Here is a 20,668-nt window from a genome sequence, read left to right on the forward strand (position 1 = left end):
TACAATATATCTATTTCTTAGAACTTTATATACATATGAAGTTTATAAGGTTTATAAAGTTTATTCAAACTAATTATGGATTTTAACTTATTTTCCATTATTTAAAAAATTTTTAAATGTATATATTTATTGAATGCACATACCAGGCACTGTGTTGGGTACAAGGAATATGAACATGAGATGGCATGCTGCCTCCAAAGTACTTAAGTTTAGCATGGAGGACTTATCAGCATTCATAGGAAAATGTGCTAATAGGTGAAATTGAGGTATAGGCTGAGTGTTCTGGAAGCACAGAGGATAAATGACTAATTTTGCTGCATGATAAAGACTAGTTTGTCTGGTAGAGAAATGGAGGAGGTCATCCCAGTCAGAGGGGCTTAAAATGTACAAAAATAAAAAGATTCAAGAGGTAGCCTTACTGATTTGCTATGGCTAAAATGTGGGTTATATGAGTAGGAGCTGCAGAGACTAAAACTGCAGAGGTAAACAGGGCCTGTGTTTTAAGGGTCCCCTGTTAAATGATTTGGTCTTGTCCTCCAACATAAGCAATGTAGAATTGTCAGAAGTTTTTAAGTGGGAAAGTGACGTGGCTTGTTTTGGAAAGATGACTGGTATTGATATTGCAGGTGGTAGATATAGGGAAGGCAGTGAGTGTGGGCCTGGGAAGGGGCTACTGAAGACAGACAGTAGGATGGTGGATGAAATACTCTAAGATGATGAGAGTGTAAACTGAGACAGTAGTTCATTGGGGAGAAGGCATAGTAGAGCTGTCTCAGGCTTAGAGTAAGTAAGGCTTGACTGATGACATGTTTTACCTGATGGGAGGCCTTGGATATAGGAATTATGACTAAGGGTCTATGAAAAAATGCTCAACATTATTAGCTGTTAGCAAAATGCAAATTTAAAAATTTCAACTGTAAGATCTCACTACATACCTATTAGAATGACTAAAATTTTTTTAAACACCAGAACTGCCAATAATAAGGGCTGACATGGATACAGAACTCCTGAAACTATTATGCATTATTGTAAGAACACTAAATGGAATAGCGACTCTGGAAAATAATTTAGTGCTTTCTTACAAGATTAAACATGCTCATACCATATGAGCCAGCAGTCCCATCCTCAGTGTTTCTTTACCCTAGAAAAATAAAAACTCAGGTTCGCACAAAAACCTATACACAAATCACAATTTGTTTACAATCACTAAAAACTGGAAACAACCTAAATGTCCTTCAGTGGGTGAATAGATAAACTGTTGTACCTTCATACAATTTGGATATTCTTCAACAATAAACAGCAATGAACTACATTGCTACTTGCAACAATTCATGGATCGAATCCCTGTGGCATTATACTGAGTGAAAGAGGCCAGTGTCAAAGGTTACATTCTGTTTGATTCCTTTCATATGACATTTCTCAAAAAGTCAAAACTATATGAATGGAAATCAGATCATATTGCCACAGATGGGGGGTGGGCAGTTTAGGGGGAGTAGGGCTTGACTACAAAGGGACAGCACAGGGAGCTTCCAGATATGTTGAAATTGTTTTATGTCCTAGTGTGGTTACACAGATTTGTACATGTGTTAAATAGGACTCTACAACAATTAAAAAAAAAAAAAAAGGCCAGTTTTAGTGCATGTAAATTTAAATCAGAAGACTGAGCAGTTTGATATCAGATGGCCAGGGTTTGAATCCCAGCTCTCCACCCAGTAGGGATATGATCTTGGTCATCACTTCACCTCCTTGAACCTGTTTCCTCTGAACGTCTAGGGAGTTGAGGATTAAATGTAGAACCCTCAGCACAGTGCATTGGTACATAGTAAGGGCTCAGTAACTTTTAGCTGTTTGTAAATATGATTAGGGAAGGAGGAAATTAGAATGGTGCTCAAGAGCTCTGAGTGTGGGTACTTTAATTGGAGTAGGGCTTTCAGGACTAAGACCAGGTTTGGGAAAGTGGGAGATACCGAGTTTGGTTTTGATCATGTTGGGTAGGATAGGTTGATGTCCCAGTGGAGATGTCTGTTGCAGCTTAATATATGGGTTTCGGTTTCAGAAGATCTGAGATGGTGAATTATGTGCCGTTGTTGGAAGTTAAGGCTGCATACTGTGCTCTACGGGACCCAGCGTCTCTGTGGCTTAGCTACCTTGAAAGAAGACTTGAGCAGAAGAAACCAGTCAGCATTAATTGTAAAACAAAAGAAATTAGGTCATTTTGGGGAAAGAGGAGCACATCCAACAAACCTCATTGAAATTTCTCTTACTATGTGAAACTTTGAACATTTTCTTTTTATGAATCATAACTTTCAGTGGAGTTTTTCCTTTTTTTAAATCATCTTTAGAGACCTCCTGAAACTGAAATACTTTCCATATAGTTAAGACCATATGTGTATTTGTTCTTAGTGTGGTGCAGTTCTAAACATTTATCAGCCATTCTTACTTGCCACAAAAGATAGAGGAATTTTAAAGAAGACGCAAAGGACGTCAGGCTGCTGTATTATGGGAGAAATATAGATGGCATTCCAAACAGAATCTCCTAGCAAGTCACAGAGGATGTTTTACACTCTTCAATATTTGAAAGCCTTTTTAAAACTTTTTTTGTAATCCAGTTGAATGCAGTAGCACAACTATCATAATTTACTTTCTGCTTCTTAAATTCAGAGGATTGCTAGCAACATTAAAATGACAATGCCCCTTGGAAGAAGAAATGCCTTTTGCTTCTATGCTGTACATTTCACTGTATCAGAATTGTATTGGCACTCAACAGGATGGTATACATAACAATTTTTTTCGTACTTAAAAAAAAAATTTGGAGGGAAAGGAGAAAGATAGCAATATTTGCCTATATTTCTTAAATTTTTTTCATCCTCTTTAAAAAATAAGGTCCAACTTTCAAAAAAATGACAAAAGTAAAAAAAAATTTTAAACTTGGGAAAAGAATTTTGATATTTTTTCCTGGATCTTTATATCTTTAGTCTTGAATAACCATTACTTTTGAAATGCTCTAAAACATGGAGAGCTCTGTGAAAAACATCTGTCTTGTTATTCTATTAGATTTAATGTGTGAACAAAAATGAGATACAGCTATTCCTCTTTTTCTTTCTTTCTTTCTTTTTTTTTTTTTTTTAAGGATAAAGCAAAGGTTTTTTTTCCCCCAAGAAAAAATTGATGCATTTACCTAAATGGTCAACACTTTTGTAGGTTTGAAGTTGTTTTACTGCTTTAGCAGCTGTGTGGCAAGTTTTCTAGCAGACAATGGTAGTGAAGAGGGGGACTCATTTACATCTGGTTTTTCTTTGTAGAATGACTGAAAAGTTGATATTTAGTGGTTTTCTTGAAAAAGCAGTTTCATCTGTAGAAGAGGAACTTTTTCAGTACCTAAATTAGCTCACTGTGATTCCTATGCATACGTTTTGTCTTGCTTAAAAAAAAAAAAAAGTAAAGAAAATCGCCTACCCTAAAACTGCATAGCACAGATAACCCTTTAACCTTTGGTGCTGGGTAAAGATTTACAGTACTTGTGGAGCCTCCTTTCACATGCCTGACTAAGAAGAATCCTAAATAAAGTAAGGCTCCTGTGGAGATGGAGAAAATAAGCAGGATAAGGAAGTTCCATTATTTCAGGTTGCTATGTTTTGGGGTTTTTTGTTTTGTTTTGTTTTACCAGTCTGTAAAGTAAAACACCAGTTGTGGTGTGTTTCCAGTTTTGAGGTCTGATGTTAGTTAAATTTGTGGTCTGATATTAGAGTCAGTGATACCCTGGGCATAGCGTCCTTCTGTGTCTCTTGCTTGCAGCAAATATCCCCTTTTGCTGGCTCCCTCAGATTAAATTCCCATTTGAAATATCTGGATAGTTGTTTTGTATTTATTTTTAAGGGAATGCAAAAAAACAGAAAACGTTTTTTAGAAAATGGTCACAATGGAAAGATAGGGGAGAGTGGGAATCACCAATTGCTTATCTTTTAATGTTAAGAAATTAAGTTTTTCTTCAGATAGAAAATATAAAAAGCATAAGAGAACAAAATTAGTTTCCCTATTTGTCTCTAGAATAAAACTTTAACTTGGTTCCAGATGACACTTCAAATTAAGACATTTGAAGAAACTTTGATAATTTACTATCTGATGATGCCTAGATCTAATAATTCTTTAACTATTAGCTTTATACTGAATCTTTAACTTGTTTATGTATCTCTGTTCTAAAATGTCCCAATATTTTCTACAGCACTTTATATCTTGAAGTTTATTTATTAAACTGATTTTACTGTTTTATTTTCTGCTTCCTTTGTATATGTGCTAATAAAACCTCAAATACAAGTTTCCTTGGTCTTAGGCATATGCTCATAGTTATTGGTAGGCCCTTGATTGTTTTATAGGCCAAAACTTTCAAATAGTATTTTTATGAATGAAGGCAAAACTTTAGTAAACTTTTTATTCTCCTATTTTTAAGAGTCGATAAGCATGGTAAAATGCTTGACATGAATTGCAAACATCTCCTTAAAGAAGGAAGAACTCTTGTAGGAAATTAAATCAATACTGTCCATTAATCATACTGCATTGTCACCCCTCAGACCACTCTGGAAGTTTCTGGTGAATGCAAAGAATCTTTAGATGTGTGAGGTCCTTAAAGATCTAAGTAAGTTAAAGGAGAGGTGGTTTTTTAAATGCCACCATTAGCACATGAAAGAAACTTCAGTGTGGGTAGAAAAAACATTTGCTGTACAGCGGTAATTACACTTGTGGTTTTCTGTTTTCGTTTTAAACTTTGTTCTTAAAAAAAACTTAATGCAGATGAAATTTTAAGCTTTGTACTAATTATTGTAGGGGGGCTGTAAGACAGGCCATTACTGGAGGAAAATATTTTAAATCTTAGCCTTTAAAGATATGTTTGTATGTTTATTTTGTAACATGCATAATATATTAGGACAGTCACACATGTATCTGTTATAAACAAATAAAGGTATATACAATGAGTGTGCGTGCTAAAAAATTATTAATGGAGATTGAAATAAAAAGTAGAAACCACTTTTCTAAAATACTTAATCAGGTATTTCTCACTGACTACCCAGTTACGAAGCTTTACAGTATAGAGAAAGATATTAATTTTTATATTTACATGTTTTTGGTGGCTGGCTGTTATGGAGAACCAAACCCTTGACCTTGGTATTACAAGGCTGTGCTCTAACCAATTGAGCTAACTGGCCATCCTTCCTTTTATATTTAAATACAACATAAAAGTTTGTATTTATAATTACAAATTTTAGTAAGTGTTGTGATAGAAAAGCATAGAGAGTTAAGAGTTGGTGTAATAGTGGACATTATATAGTTTTTTTTTTTTTTTTTTTTTTTTTTTTTTGTGACCGGCACTCAGCCAGTGAGTGCACAGGCCATTCCTATATAGGATCCGAACCCGCGGCGGGAGGGAGCATCGCTGCACTCCCAGCGCCGCACTCTCCAGAGTGCGCCACGGGCTCAGCCCAGACATTATATAGTTTGAGGGTAGGGGTCAGGGTAGGTTTCCCTGAGAAGCTGATAGTCAATTGAGATCTGAAGGATAATAGAGTTGACTAGGTGATGGACCCTGGGGAGATCATGAAAGAATTAAAGAAGGCATGGTGTAAACTATAGTCATATAATAATCACCAAAACAGGCTAAATACTGGTGCACCTTCCTATCTAAATAACCTGATTTATTAGTTGATTTGGATAAGCTAGTGTGATCCCACGAGGGTTCTCTAACAGAATTATGACATAGCTTATTGAAATTGTACCTGTTTTTCTGTTCCATTTTGAGATGTTTAAAATCTTGAAAGACTTTGCATAACATCTCAGAAAATGTGGCTGCCATAAGTGGAGGCCTCTTGAATTAACCAAGACAGCTGACTTCGTTGACGCTTACCTTGGTGTCTCATGGAAACAAGAGCATTTGCTTCAGCTAATTGTGACAGTGGCATCTTAGCTTTCTCGGCGTGTCAGGATGTTAATAACTTATAAAACCTGTGGAGACAGTAGGCAACATATTTTGCCTGATTATCCCAGTTTATACGTAATCTTCCTTGACAGGCTGTGTAAATATATCTGACTGGAGTCATTATTGCAAACTTATATATCTCCTACTTCCTTCTAAGTAAGATTTGAAGGGACTCAATACAGAAACACAAAATTCAACAAAATAAAAAACAAACAGGTGAGATAAGGCCCAGTGCTGGTAAGTGATGGTAACACACTCATACTACAGATGGGAGTGTAAATTGATATACAACTTTTCTAGAGATAATTACACAATACTAAAGAGGGGGGGACTCATGTAATATGCATATTCTTTTACTCAGAAATTCTGTTAATAGAGACCTATCTTAGGAAAATACTAATAAATATGCACAAACACTTAACCATAGTGTAGTCCAGCTTTTCATATTTGTGAAAAGCTGGAGAAAATCTAAATATCTAGCTGCAGAGGTTTAGTAAGGTAAACGATGGTACATCCATACAATCTGAATAAATGTGGACATTGAAAGAAATGTTTTAGAAGAATATTTAATGACATGAATAGTTCACAGTATATTAAGTAAAAAAAAATTGTAAAATACAAAATGTTGAATATGTGTGCATATGGATAGTAAAGGGAATGAGAAAACCTAACAACCTTATGTTCACAGTGCTTATCTCTGGGTGCTGGTATTAAGGACATTTTACTTTTATTTCTTTTTGCTTGTCTGAATTTTATAAATTTTTCATAACAAACATGTATTTGATCATAATGAGAAAAAACCAGTAAAGTATTTTTTAATTGAATATAACTAGATGAAGAAATTGGGGCAAAGATAAATGAAGATTGGAAAATCAACGAAACTAGGATTATGGCTTCTTTATTGTATGCCATAAGGTCCTGTGTAGTTGCTAGAAATGGCCTGTAAATTTAGCTGTGAGCTTCCTTGCAGCCAAAGCAAACTACGAACACTATTAGCTATAGGACACAGGATATTTTAATTATTAGAAGAAGGTTATAATATACTAATTTAATTCCTGAGATACAATACCTCCAGAAAAGCTCTATATGCTGAAATTGTTGGAGAGTCTTTGTGAATCTATTGAAAGTCATTTTAACTTATGCTTGACAATGACTTAAGATAACAAGGAAAGATTCCTGTGGTTTCTAGGATCATTTAAGAAGTTATAGGGCTTTGGATGACCTAGAGATATTAGTGGAGGAAACAATTAAAATAATTTTTTTGAACTTTCACCTGTCTCCATCTGGATGGCCAAGTATGATGACTTTAGTGTGCTCCTCTTTCTTGAATAGTTACTCTCCCACCCTTTTCATAAAATGACCTTTTGTCTTGGAAGAAAAATCATGGCAGATGGGCCTCAATTCTGACCCCGTAAAACTATAGAAACTACATTTAAAGCCTCTGAAGATTCAAGAAGTGAGGAGACACTTTTAAAAAGGCCCATTTTTCTGTGCACATCTCTATTCTGATAAATTACCATGATTGTTTTAATCGTTATCAATTCTGTGTCCCACAGTGACTCAATCACATACTTGTACAGCCCCGACTCTCTTCCCCTGTGCGTCTACATTTTACTAATTGGCATTACAGTTTGATTCACTGGGAATTTAAAAAGAAAAAGAGAAAAATCTGCGTTTACATTGTTTATATAAAAAGTCTCAGAAGTCTAAAAGCAAGTTGATGTTGTTCTTTTTATTGTTCTCAGTACCAAGCCAGTGATCAATACAAACTTTTAAGTGGGTAGATATAGATATATTGATATATATAGAGAGAAAATTGGCAGCTAAGAAAATTAGGCTATTCCGCAGCTAGGAAAGCTTTTGAAACCATAATATTCCTCTTCAACAAGCAGCCTGACAAATCCACACAGAACACATGGATTTAAGTTTTATTCCCCTTCATAAAAATACCCTATATTAAAGTCATGACTTAACCTATGTAGTATTCTTGCCAAAAATGTTTAGCCTGAATCACATAATGACAAAACAAACAGGTAAATCCAGATTGTGGGACATTCTACAAAACAACTAGACTGGATTCTTCAAAAATGCCACCTTCACGGAAGACAGGAAAAGAGCAGGGGACAGTCCTAAATGAAGGAGACATGACATGGAATGTGATCCTCAGTTGGATTCTTGGTGGGGGAAAAAGTTAAATAGAACATTACTGAGATAATTTTGGGAATTTAAATACAGACTACATATTAGATAACATTGTATCATTGTTAAATTTATTGGGTGTAATGTATTGTGGTTATACAGAAGAATATCCTCGTTCTCTCAGGAAACTTGTCCAAGTAAGGTGTGACATGAAATATTGTGATGATTCAACAAAAGAAAAAGTATGTATGTGTATGTTCGCACACACACACAAATAAGACAGCAAGAAATAGAGCAAATAAATCAAAATGTTTAAAAAAATTTTTTTAAGGTTAAAAAAGCTCTGTATTGTGTTTTTAATTTTTAATCAGTACCTCCAAATTAGAGAATGGTTTTACCATTTTTATATACATGGTTAAAACAACATCACTTCTAAAATAATTACTTGTACAAAACAATTTTCTAGGAATGTGGGTATATTTAAAAGTTATATCAGTTGGCATACGCTATAATATAAACTTACATATTAATAAATTAAGACACAGAAAATCAGTTTCTTAATTCATACTTCCAGTAGCCCTTCTAATTAAAACCCAGTTGAGGAACTAAAAACTGTAGCTGAGTGGATAATACAAAAATACTCTGAACTGAAATTATTTCCTTAAACAGCTAAATATCTCTTTTATCCATGAAATGTTTATAAACTGATGTTTATAGTAGTATATTTCAGATTGAATATTAGAAATCTTAAATCTGTTTGATATTTTATTTATCAGAAAATCCTTTTGGTTTAACTGTATGTTCAAATTCTTTTAGATTCTCTATCATGTGTGTTGAAAAACATTTTAAGATACATTGAATACCTTCCAATACCCCAAAGATCTTCAGTTCTTTTAATACCTGAAATATTTAAGGTTTATACAGAATTTGAGTAGTCTGTTTATAGCCAATTAACATGTTAATGACCTGCACCTGCTTGTGTCAAAGAACTCCCAGAATTCTGTTATCAGTTTCAGAGTGATGCATTCAGTGAGTTTAAATAAGTTGTAGTGCTTCTCGTGAGTTTTAAAGGAGGCAAAAATAAGTAAACAATCATGGTTTTAATACTATGATTGATAAAGCTGATATTTCACCAACTTGCATTTCCCATATGAGAAGAAATTTAAGATTGGTTTCAAGCTGTCTTCCTGCATCTTTCCCATCCTGTAAAAATGCTTTTAACTGCTGAGGGTTGAGATCTGAAGGGATGGTTATCAAACTGCGTACAGATGTTTTTGCAATGAAACCATGCACCTCTGACCAAGTCACTGTGGTTCAGGAGATGATAGATGGTATTTTCATGTTGCCTCACAAAAGGGTCAAAATGGCATGGTGAGCCCATGACAGTGAAATGGAGAAATGTTAGTACTGGAAGGAAATTTATTTCATAGCTTCAGGGGAAGTTTGGTTGTCATGAATAGGCTTTCTCTGTCAGTCTATAAAAATATTGTTTGTAAGGCAGTGATGTATGTGAGACAACCCGTGTATGTGTGTTGGCAGACACAGCAGCTACTTAAACAAATGCTAAGCCAAGTACAGTAGTACAAGTCAAGTAATTCTGGTTTGGATGCGTTTAGGGTAAGTATTGCTCTTGATAGAAATATCAACACAATCACACAAATTCATTTCATTTTCTTATGTAACAACTTTAGGTAAACTTTGTTTGTAAATTTTATACCCTCTTAATTGTCCTAGGAGACTGCACACACAGACCCACTGTAATATACTTTTTTTGTGTTAGAATTATAAATTCTTGTAGTCAGTAGTCACTCTGTTTTATTCACTTTTACATTATTCAGTAACATATATGTGGACACAACCCTGATTAGTATAGTTCACATATATTATAAATTTTAGGACAGTGAAACTACTGCTCTTTGGGGATCATTTTTTCTTTTTCTCCTCCCACTCAAGGGAAGTATATCAACCCTCATCGTATTCCCATTAATTCATGATGCAGTGGGAGAGAATTATCTTACAAAATTCAACCAGTGAGGTGCCTTTCTTCCACAGTGATTCACAAGGGGAAAGCCCTTCCATTAGAAAAGAACATAGAAGATCAAAAACCATGTTTGTGGGGGCTTCCAACATCACGTTCAGATTAGTTTTTCAGTGTTTGGATGTAAATCAGATTCGCTTACAGCAGTGTTCAAGTAGAAGTCTTCAGTCCTAAATATTTCTTATCCAGACAGCCTAAAGAATCATGCATTTTGTCAAAAATGAAAAATATTTTAAAAAGAAGTCTTGAAAGGCTGATACATAAAAGAGAAATTACATGATCAAAAAAGAAGTAAAATCAAAATGTACTGAACACAATATAATTGGGAAAGCCTTACGCTTTGGGATTTTACAAAACAATCCCAGTCATTTTGAGCAGGTTTTAAAAACAGATTATAAATAGGATATAGTTACTTTGGTAGACAACTGATTCTTATATGTCACATACAAAGAACTTTCTTCTAAACGATCCTAAACTCGGTAGGAGAGGGGATGTTTTTACTGGGAATGAGAGGTGTTATTTGTCTTAAGGCCCTTCGGGGGAGCAGAACAAAAGAGACTGAGTCATTTCAGGTTCAGACAAATACTCTACCATCAGTTTGCATGGGAGCTGCATCTAGAACACATAGGAAAAGTTGGGGAGATGGAGGATTGCCTACTCCATCTGCCATTCTATTTTATGCTCAAATATTCTGTATTACCACAGAACAAATTTCTAATATTTTGGCATAGTTATCATTAAAGAAAGTTCCTTTAAATTTATAATGCAGACAAAGTGAAAAATGTTTATGATTTACAATCCATTGCAGAAATTCAGTTTGTAAACAAAAGGAGAATGAATTTTTAATCTAGGCTTATAGTAAAATTTACAGTCCTATAGCTAAAAACCTGTTTTTAAATCAGCATACCAGCACATTCAGGTGTAAGACATTATTTAAACCATCACAAACTAATCTTCCATTCTAACAAGACAAAGATGTTAAGTCTGATGATACAAGACAAAGAGTTCTCTCTTAGAAGAAGACCACTCCCCTCTCTGTATGGTTTAGAGTGGACAAATATAAACTTACAACATTTGGAAAACTTGGAAGCAAATCACATTGTTCAGATGTGATTTGTGTTTTCGTTGCTGTGCTAAAACATAGCATTTTAAAGCATAGTATTTCACTCTGCTTTCCTTTCCCACCCATCCCCCTTTGCATTTTTCCTGCTCCTCTGCTGCTGGACTAGACTTAGGCTGGCTCCAGATTCTGTGTCAGAGGCCACGACCCAGGTGTCACAGCAGTCCGTACTGCTGGCCTCTTCTCTGAATAATTATATGGGGGGTATTGTGTTGAAGGGACAGGCTTGGGGGAAGTGCAGTCACCCTGGCTAGCCAGACCAAGGAGCTCTCCAGTCGGGCTGCAGGGGAACAATGGACCTGAAAAGGCTTGCACAAAACCTTGTTGTACAAAAGATTAAATTCAAGATGGACATTTGGCCGGACCCTAGGTTTCGTCCTTCAGAACTTCATGTTTGTAGCTTATTCTGATCATTTCCTACCTTATCATCTTCAGACTGCACATATGCTGACCTTATGTCAGCAAATTTTCAGATTGCTACTTGCCTTCACATATATATTCCAATTTGACTATTTTTAATGCTTTGAAGCTATCTTAATCTTATCTTTGTTGCTGATGTAAGCAAAGCTTTTCTTTAGCAGCATTTTAAATAAATAAAGTAATGCATAGTGATTTTTAAAATAATAGTTATTTTCTTAAGGCATTTCATTAGACTGCTTCAGCATGCTCCATGTCTGTAAATTGAACCAGTGGCAGGGGACGATAGTAAAGTAAGTGTGAATGCATCATCTTCCTTTGGTCTTAGGAGGATTATTTTTCCCACCACCTGAGAATTTCCCATAGAGAGTTATATCTCCCATTCTTCTAAGTTTATACCAGATTTGAATTTAAGAAGCGGTGTCAGAGTGGATTCACTCCTGTGGGGGAAAAGCTTTTTCAGGTTCCTGACCTCAGATTTTCTCTTAATTTTATCATGCCCTAACCTGTTATCTCTGGCCTGGCTCTTACCAAGCCTTCTGGAGCCTCATAAACAAACAGCAGCTAAAAGAAACAAAGGCCTGGTTTTCGTGACCTCAGTATTATCTCTTACTGTTGGTCCACAGCCCAATACTTTGTAAATAATTGTTTTCTATTATACGTCTTCCAGGAAACAAAGCAATGTGTTAATATTACTATAAAAACTTCACAAAGTTTGAATTTGATTTCCGTCAGTTTTGCCATCTGAGTTCATCTCCAGTCAGAGAGCTCTTAGTTTTCATGGTGTTTGTGTGGAAACTTCCTACTAGGTGAGCCTATTAGTTTTTGCCTTTTGCATCTTAAAGAAATCTAAGGACAGAACAATGACAAAAATCCAACAAGACTGGAATTCTTAAATGTTTTCTCTCTAAAGTAAAATTAATATACTCCTTAATGCTTATAATTTCTGCTTTTTCTGCTTTTGTTCTACCGGGTATTTGATTACCTTGAGAGTACATGTTATTATCACCCATTTATTGAGGGCCAATAATGTGCCTTCTTTCAGAGATAACCTAAAACCAGGAATTGGGCAAAAAAAAAAGGGTTTCAGTCACAAGGCCGTTCAGTAGGAGAGGATGCCATTCTTCAGAATGTATTCTCTTAATTTACATATATTCTTACTACTTTAGCTGTCTGATTTCTCAAACATTAGTGATTATAGGGCCCCTGGCTTAATAAGATGGGCCGAGAGCATGGAACTGGAGCTGAAGGGCAGCCCTCTGCCAAGCACATCCTTTTCCACTTCTATTGGTTGACCCAGGCTGGAAACTTTGGCGCTTACTCCTCTTTCTTAATCCCTTCTCTAAACAATTCCATTTCAGTTCCATCAGCTGCCTACTGTGTATATGTAATAAAATCCACAATGCCTAACCTGGCTCTCTGATCTGTTCCCAGGCTAACTTTTCTGTGTGGCCCTCGCTCATGTACCCTTTACTGCTCAGTGAGTCTGACCTCTTCCCTGTTACTTGTCTCAGATCCAATCCTGTCTCCGAGCCTTTGCTTACTCCCTTGGCCTAGAGCTCTTCTTCCCCTTGTCAAATTCTGGCTAAATGCCACCTTTTCTATGAAGCTTAAAGCTCTCCCCCCTCTCCAAAGTAGTAGTAATCAATCATTTCCTTTTGTGAATGCCCTTATTAGAGTTTTAGCAAATATCTTTGCAGCAGTTATTCCTATCTTACGTAGGACTTTTACTTTTGTCTTAGCTCCCTTAATATACTTACCTAAACAAATTTGAGAACAGCTGATATATGTCAGCTTTCTAGTCTTACAGATGAGGAAACTGAGTTCTGGGAGACTGAGTGACTTTTGCAGCTACACAGCTGGTTAATCCAAGATGAAAATCCAAATCCCCTAATTCTCAAACCAACTCTCTCCCTTACATTTGTTTAGCACTAAGAAGCATCTAAAAAGTGTCAGATATTTTTCTAAACATTCTACAAAGATATACGCATTTAATCTCCATTTTACAGATAAGGAAACTTGATTCAAACCCAGGTAGTCTGGTTCTAGAGTCTATCCTTTAATTACTACATTACCTTGCCCTTCTGAATGAGAGGGAGCAGGGATAAGGAATCATGGGATGCTAATAGTAATTATTTTATATTATTATTATTGAGATTTTTTTTTAAATTTTATTTTGTCGATATACATTGTGGCTGATTATTGCTCCCCATCACCAAAACCTCCCGCCCTTCTCCCTCCCCCTCTCCCCCCCCCAACAATGTCCTTTCTGTTTGCTTGTCGTATCAACTTCAAGTAATTGTGGTTGTTATATCTTCTTCCCCCCCCCCCCCGCGGTTTTGTGTGTGTGTGTGTGTGTGCGCGTGTGTGCGCATGTGTGTGAATTTAACATGGATGGACCTTGAGAGAATTATATTAAATGAAACAAGTCAGGCACAGAAAGAGAAATACCACATTTTCTCACTTATTGGTGGGAGCTAAAAATTAATATTGAGATTTTATTAGTATTATAATTAATGTTGTTGTTATACTCAAGCATTCTTTTTAAGCACTTGACTTTTCTCCCCTCGACAGCTTCATGACCTAAATGCTCATTCATCCTCATACCCATTTTACAGGTGATCATAGCCAAGGTACAGAGAGAGAAAATAACTTCCCCAAGTTACACAATAATGACCAAGCTAAAATTGGAATCCAGTTAGTCTGGGTTTAGCATCCCAGACCTTAACCCGTTTGCTAAACCGTCGCTCAGCTTCTTAGTGCTGAGTCATAGAGATAGTTGTCTTCTATTTGGCTCAGCATCCTATGTAGAGCACAGGTGGCAGAAACAATACCTAGCTCACAGGGTTTTTTGAAATTCGTGTGAAATATTTATGTGTATAACAAACACTGATCTAAGGCAGCCCTTCCTTTTTACAGTTTTGCATTTCATCAAGCCTTTCATCTGGTGAAACTTAAGCAGTAGTCATAATACATGCATAGTGTTTTGATTTGCTCATTCATCAGTTTCAGCTGGTATCAGAATAGCTCCCACCTTAAATAGCTGGTTGAGTGGGGTCATCTCTCTCCTTACAGGCACACAGATGCCATCTAGTGGTAGTGAAGAGAAATCCAAGTTTTTCAAGTAAAACACTGGAACGTGACCCTGGGGTGCTTTTGTTGTATGGTCTTTGGGAATATGTTTCAATGAAAGATGGGTATATCATACAAGAGTTTTTAGTAGGTTACTTAACATTTTGCATAAAGATATAGTTAATGCACTATTATTGTTAAATAATATGCAGTTAGAATGGAATTAATCAGGTTCTTGATGAATAGAACTTTAAAAAGATTTGGGCATTACAGAGACTCATATTATTGGCCTTTGTTTTTCCTGTTCTGAGTTGTAGTCACTGAGAGTAATAAACTCTTAATTGTAAAAACAGGATATGATTAACAGAGTGAATCAATTTTTGTGTCCCTCTGCTTGCTGTTTCTAATACTAGTCTTCAAACTCTTCCATATTTCCCTTTTATGAAACAATTTACTGTGCTTCCATTAAGGAAGAAATTTAAGTTGTTTTCCAAAGCATTCATCATCATCAGGGCTGTTTCTTCATTAGCAGATGAGAGATTATTAGATTAACATGGAAGACATGGGTGAAGGTGGATTTGCCACTGAGAGGATTATATACCATGTGACTTGGTTGCCAAAACAGCAAGCATTCTTAGTGGCCATAAACACAAAACACAGCTCTTGCAGTCATATGTACAAATCAGATGCACACTTGGGAGCCTTTGCCTGCTGTACACACCAGGGAATATTAATGAAGACAGAGAGTAGTTTAGAGCTTAGCTTCAGTATTTACTAATTGCTAATTTGCTAATATTCTGGACTGTAGACGTTCTGTGAATTAATCTTTGATGTTCATAAGACTTCACAAAGATGATATCTGAATTTAAGTGCACCATATTTTTGGTTCTCTGTTTTCTGTTCTCCCAGGCAATTTTACTCACATAACAACAATAATATTATGTTTTACTAATCATAGGAACTGCACAAAGTACTTAATAGGCATGATTTCATTTAATACTCTTAAAATCCCTAGAAGGGAGGTTTTATTATATCTTTGTCTTCCAAATAACAGTAAATGAGACTTAGAAAAGTAAGAAAATTGCTCAAGTCTGTATAATTAGTAAATAATACATATAGAATATAGAATATTCATTTATCAGTCTGTCTCCTTTGGTAGACTGAAATTAAAAGCAAGAGTTGCATCATTCTAATCCTTGAGTCATTCATGTGGTTGCTTGACTTTTGGTAGACACTTGATAAGTGTTTATCTGATACTTCTGAATTCTTTCTTGGCCAGCCAGACTTTTGGTTCTGACTCTTCCTTACATGACTAATAATCCAAGTAGAAAGGCTGGTAATGAGAAGGAATCAGAAAGGAAGGACAGTGAGGCAAGTCCTCAAGCCAGTGGAGAAAAGTTACAGGGTATAGCCATAGCAGTGTGTCAGGAAGATCATTTTTTGGCCAAAGTCGACTTCCTAATAAAGAAGAGACAAGTTCATTTGGCTAGGGACCACCATCACTTTAATGTAAACTGACACTCCAGAGCTGAAATGTTATAAATCAAAACATTTAGGGTCAGATTTGTGTTAAATTAATTTGAGCTTTCTTTTCTGACCCTTCCTCTTTATATATTGCTAAATCTTTAAGCAAGTTTAACCCTAAATCCAAACACTACCTATTTAAGCCATCACCCCAGGACTCTTAAGAATTGAGGAGTGAATTTTATGCCCCTTGTGTTGAGTTTTGAAAGAACCAGGACCAAGTCTCTTCCTGTCTCTGCATTTCTCCTTCCTACTCTGGGTTTTGAGAAGGCCTGCACTATTCTTTGTGGCTGCTCTTCCTGACTGTGCTGTTTTTCCCCCCAAACCACATAGCCTAAAGTCTGCTGAGTCTCGTGTAACCAAGCACCACATACGTGGCAGTGCTTAGCTCAAGAAGGGCTGTAACCAGCCTTGGGAATTGGTTCCCTGTGGCATTTCACAATGTTGATACTGGGCTCTGCTTTGTCCCTTATGCTTTGGAGGGATTTGCAGAACTGTAAAGTTTTAGGACTTGGGCTACTTAAGCTGAGGCTCATTCTTTGTACATTTACTTGTATTTAATATATTGGTCTTTAACTCTTTGTTTTTTATTCTGAATGCTTAATTCTATTGATTATGTAGCTGTACTCTGTTTTCTTTTTAGCTGATAACTATTATTTCCTGATAACGCTCATCTTAACATTATGTGAGGGCTCTGATCCCTGGTCCCTCTCTTAAGTTTACAAACGGTACATGAAGTCAAATTTCTAACAAACTGCTGAACAACAGTAAGCCTGGTTGTTCCAGAGTCTCTGGATTAACAAACCAAAATAATGTAGTGACTAGATTTTGAGATTGGAGTCAAATTTTTCAAAGCTAAAGAAGAGCATGTGGCAAATCCCACATGGCCAATCCACATGGCCCATTGCTCAGTTCTGCCCCTAACCTGGCACTTTTTATTTTTAAAAATGAGATTCGTTGTAGGGCATGAAGAGTAGATCACATATGAACAAATGTGAATGGGTTTTTCCTTTCCTTTAAATTATTTTTTTCATAGATTGTTTTATAATCTTTTTTCTACTGAAATAATTTCCAAAATTCTCCTGGTTTTTGTTTTACCTTTTTTGTTTGGATAGAGAGGATCTTGTTTTTCTGCTTGGTGGCTTGCCTTTTCCTGACCCTGGTATTTGAGATGACTGCTCCCTAATACTTGGCTGATTTCCACATGGGCGCACCAGAAGAGCTGCTGCCCCTCGTATGGGTCTTATTTGAATCTGTTCTGAGTGGACAACAACCAGGTGCTGAAGGCATTAGAGAAGCAACTCTGTTCTGTCATCTTTTCAGGACACATAAGCTGCTTCTGCCTGATCAACAAAAAAAAAGTTCAATTCTGGGTTTAAATTTTAGTGTAAGCAGTTCGTTTTGAAAGAGGAAGAAGGGAAAACTTGAGGAAACCGTTTTAGGGCTAACAAAAAGTAACAATCCCGAGAAGTATCCATACAGTGTCAATTGAGGTTCTTTACACAGTGGAAAAAAGATTAATCTCTCCACCTGTATTCATAACCATCATCAAAATCAGCTTTCTGTGAGGAATAGCTGTATAATGGCTGGCTCCCTGAGGAGAATATGAGCTACTTTGAGGGCAAATCTGTTTTATCCTTCCTTTTCTGTGTCTGCTGCGTTCCTGGCACAACAACTTATGCTCAGGAGGCTTTCCTAAAGACGCTTTTCTATTTGAGTAGAGACAGAGTAAAGAAATTATTTTTCAAGGATGCACTATGGATTTATAGAGAACTAGAATGTGAAGAGCCAATTGAATTCCATTTGTACCCATTCAGAGGGAGTGTTTGTAATGCTGAACTCAGGATTCAGTAGAATAATACATTCAGCAATATGTGAGGAGGAAAGAAAGAAGAAAACAAATTCATATTAAATAGCCATTAATCTGAACCAAAACCTTTTGAATCTTAGAATTTCACTGCTGAATGTTGGAAATCATTTAAGTGATGAAATCCAAATGTGTGCCTATGTTTTTGGATAATTACTTTATAAAATCTTTGAAAATATCTCTATTTTAAAATTATTTATAAAGACACAAACTTACTTGTGACAAAGGCTCTGTACTTTGTCATAGAAATGCCCACAAGTTCTTGGTTCAGCTTTGTGTGGCATTGGACATTCTCCTTAATACCCTTGTACTACAAAGGTATTAAGCTTAAAAAATGGGAATAATATATACCTTATAGATTTGTGATAGTCAAATAAGATAATGTATCTAAAAGATATTTTCTGTAAGATAGTCAAATGTTATTAGTTTTCCTACCTGTCTACCTGGAAAGCACAAAAATTTCTAGGTTATAGAAATTTACTTTCTGTGGTTTAATTTTGCCAAAACAAATGGAAATGAAAATTTTATATTTTAGGGCATCCTTTTAATGCATTTAAAATTAAATATTAGAGTATATTTATCACTTTCTAAAATAATTATAAAAACTCTTAAATTCCTTTGGAGAATTTCGTTAACTTCATATTTTGTTTTTGGATTTTTGAATGTTTGAATTTACTCTAGAATTATTTTAATTTAATTCCAAGGTTTTTTTTTACATGGGCTACATCTATTAAGGGTGACTGTTTTTTTCTTATGAAATACTTAATTTATTTGAGAGTTTATTTTATTATTTGGAGAAGTATAATAGATAAATATTATTTTTGAGTAGTATTTTTTTTGTTCTAGGCAAAGTACACTACAGTTAAATGTCATCATAAACAATAAATTTTAAATATTTTTATATTCTTAACCTTCTTGAATATTTAAAAAAGTATATCAGTTAAAATTTAGAACCATGTAGGCCGGCCCGTGGCTCACTCGGTAGAGTGCGGTGCTGATAACACCAAGGCCACGGGTTCGGATCCTATATAGGGATGGCCGGTTTGCTCACTGGCTGAGCGTGGTGCTGACAACACCAAGCCAAGGGTTGAGATCCCCTTACCGGTCATCTTTAAAAAAAAAAAAAAATTTGGAACCATGTATTTCCTCAAAGGCCTGAAAAAAATTTTTTTTTACATGCATGGGGTAGATTTTAGTTTTAGTATTGTAATAGTTAACAAACACCAGTAGAGGGAGCTCTAGCTCATCTTTCTTGGTGAATTTAGCTCGTAACTTGAAATTGTAGGTTTGTAGAAAGACACACTTCAAAATAAATTTACAACTTAAACAACACATGGTTATAAACATTTCAGAGTTACTAAAGAATGATAATTGTAACTCACCTTAACTTGGCGGGAGAAAACAATCTCACTTTGACTTCCATGCTTTTTAATTAAACTACTCTCTAATACAACTGCCTAAACAAAAAATTTCTATAGTGTAATCTCTTGTAAACCATCCATCAAGCAACCCCAAGGCTTTGAAAGGCAAGAATCTTATCTGGTTAGTTGAGGAGGAGGAGGAATGGTTGTGGTAGTGTTATAGTTTGAAATTAGATTTAGTAAAGTAAAATTTTAAATAATTGTAGATAGTCACAGTAGCAATGTCATACTAAAGTAAATTGTTGAGTCATTGTGCAGTATAGGGAGAGAAAGAAAAATTAAGCTTGCTTAGAACTTGTATGCATTCACAGGTTTTAAACCAAAATCTGGAAGGGTTCCATCCATAAGTTTGCTCATATCTAGAGGGCTGGTCCTAATTATTACCTGTCTTCTTTATAGACCCCAGAAGAAAATATCACGTGAGGCTGCTGGCTTACAACAACATAGAAGATGGCTATCAGGCGGACCAGACCGTGAGCACGCCGGGATGCGTGTGTAAGTGAGAGTTGTGGCAGCTTGTGTGGCTCCCACTCCCTTTTCTCTTCCTTCTTCTTTAAATTTCAGTCTCATTACAACTTGGAAGACTTGGTGGTCTAATTACTTAATATCCTTCATGCTGCCTAGCATACTATCTTGAACAAGTAGGTGCTCAGTTAGTATTTAAGTGAGATGTACTGAATTAGAAGTATCTATCTTAATTTTGCATACAAAAGACCATTAGAAATTTAACTGGGAAAAATAACCACTGAATACCTACATACTGAATTTTCTTTTATCTGTTTTTACTTTGAGGCTAATTGTTTCTCTCCGATTGCTGTTCAGTTTTATTGTTACAAAAGATGTTGTTCTAGTCCTATGTCTACTGCTGGTTTTCTGAATGTCTTTGGCTAGTAACTTGACTTCTCTGTGCTTCTGTTTTCCAATCTATTAAGTACTGATAATATTTGACTCCATCTAACTCACAGAAAAGTTAGTTAGGTTTGGATGTTATACTTCTAGACCACTATGAATTTCTGGTGGAAGAAAGACCTAAAATCAACTTCCACAGTGGGGTATTATGATTTTACCATTTTACCACTTTCTGTATTAAATGTTATGCCGT

At 35.6% G+C, this 20,668-nt stretch overlaps 1 protein-coding gene across 1 annotated transcript in view; it reads left to right on the forward strand.

Annotated features, from left to right (window-relative positions):
• PRTG (protogenin) overlaps window positions 1-20,668 on the forward strand; it is a 117,192-nt gene that overhangs the window by 74,239 nt on the left and 22,285 nt on the right. The window contains exon 12 of the mRNA XM_063090047.1: window positions 19,966-20,061. Within this exon, the coding sequence (XP_062946117.1) occupies window positions 19,966-20,061 (96 nt within the window). The remainder of the gene's footprint in view (window positions 1-19,965; window positions 20,062-20,668) is intronic.

The sequence above is a fragment of the Cynocephalus volans genome, chromosome 3 (genome assembly GCF_027409185.1).
Source record: "Cynocephalus volans isolate mCynVol1 chromosome 3, mCynVol1.pri, whole genome shotgun sequence".
Classification (NCBI taxonomy): domain Eukaryota; kingdom Metazoa; phylum Chordata; class Mammalia; order Dermoptera; family Cynocephalidae; genus Cynocephalus; species Cynocephalus volans.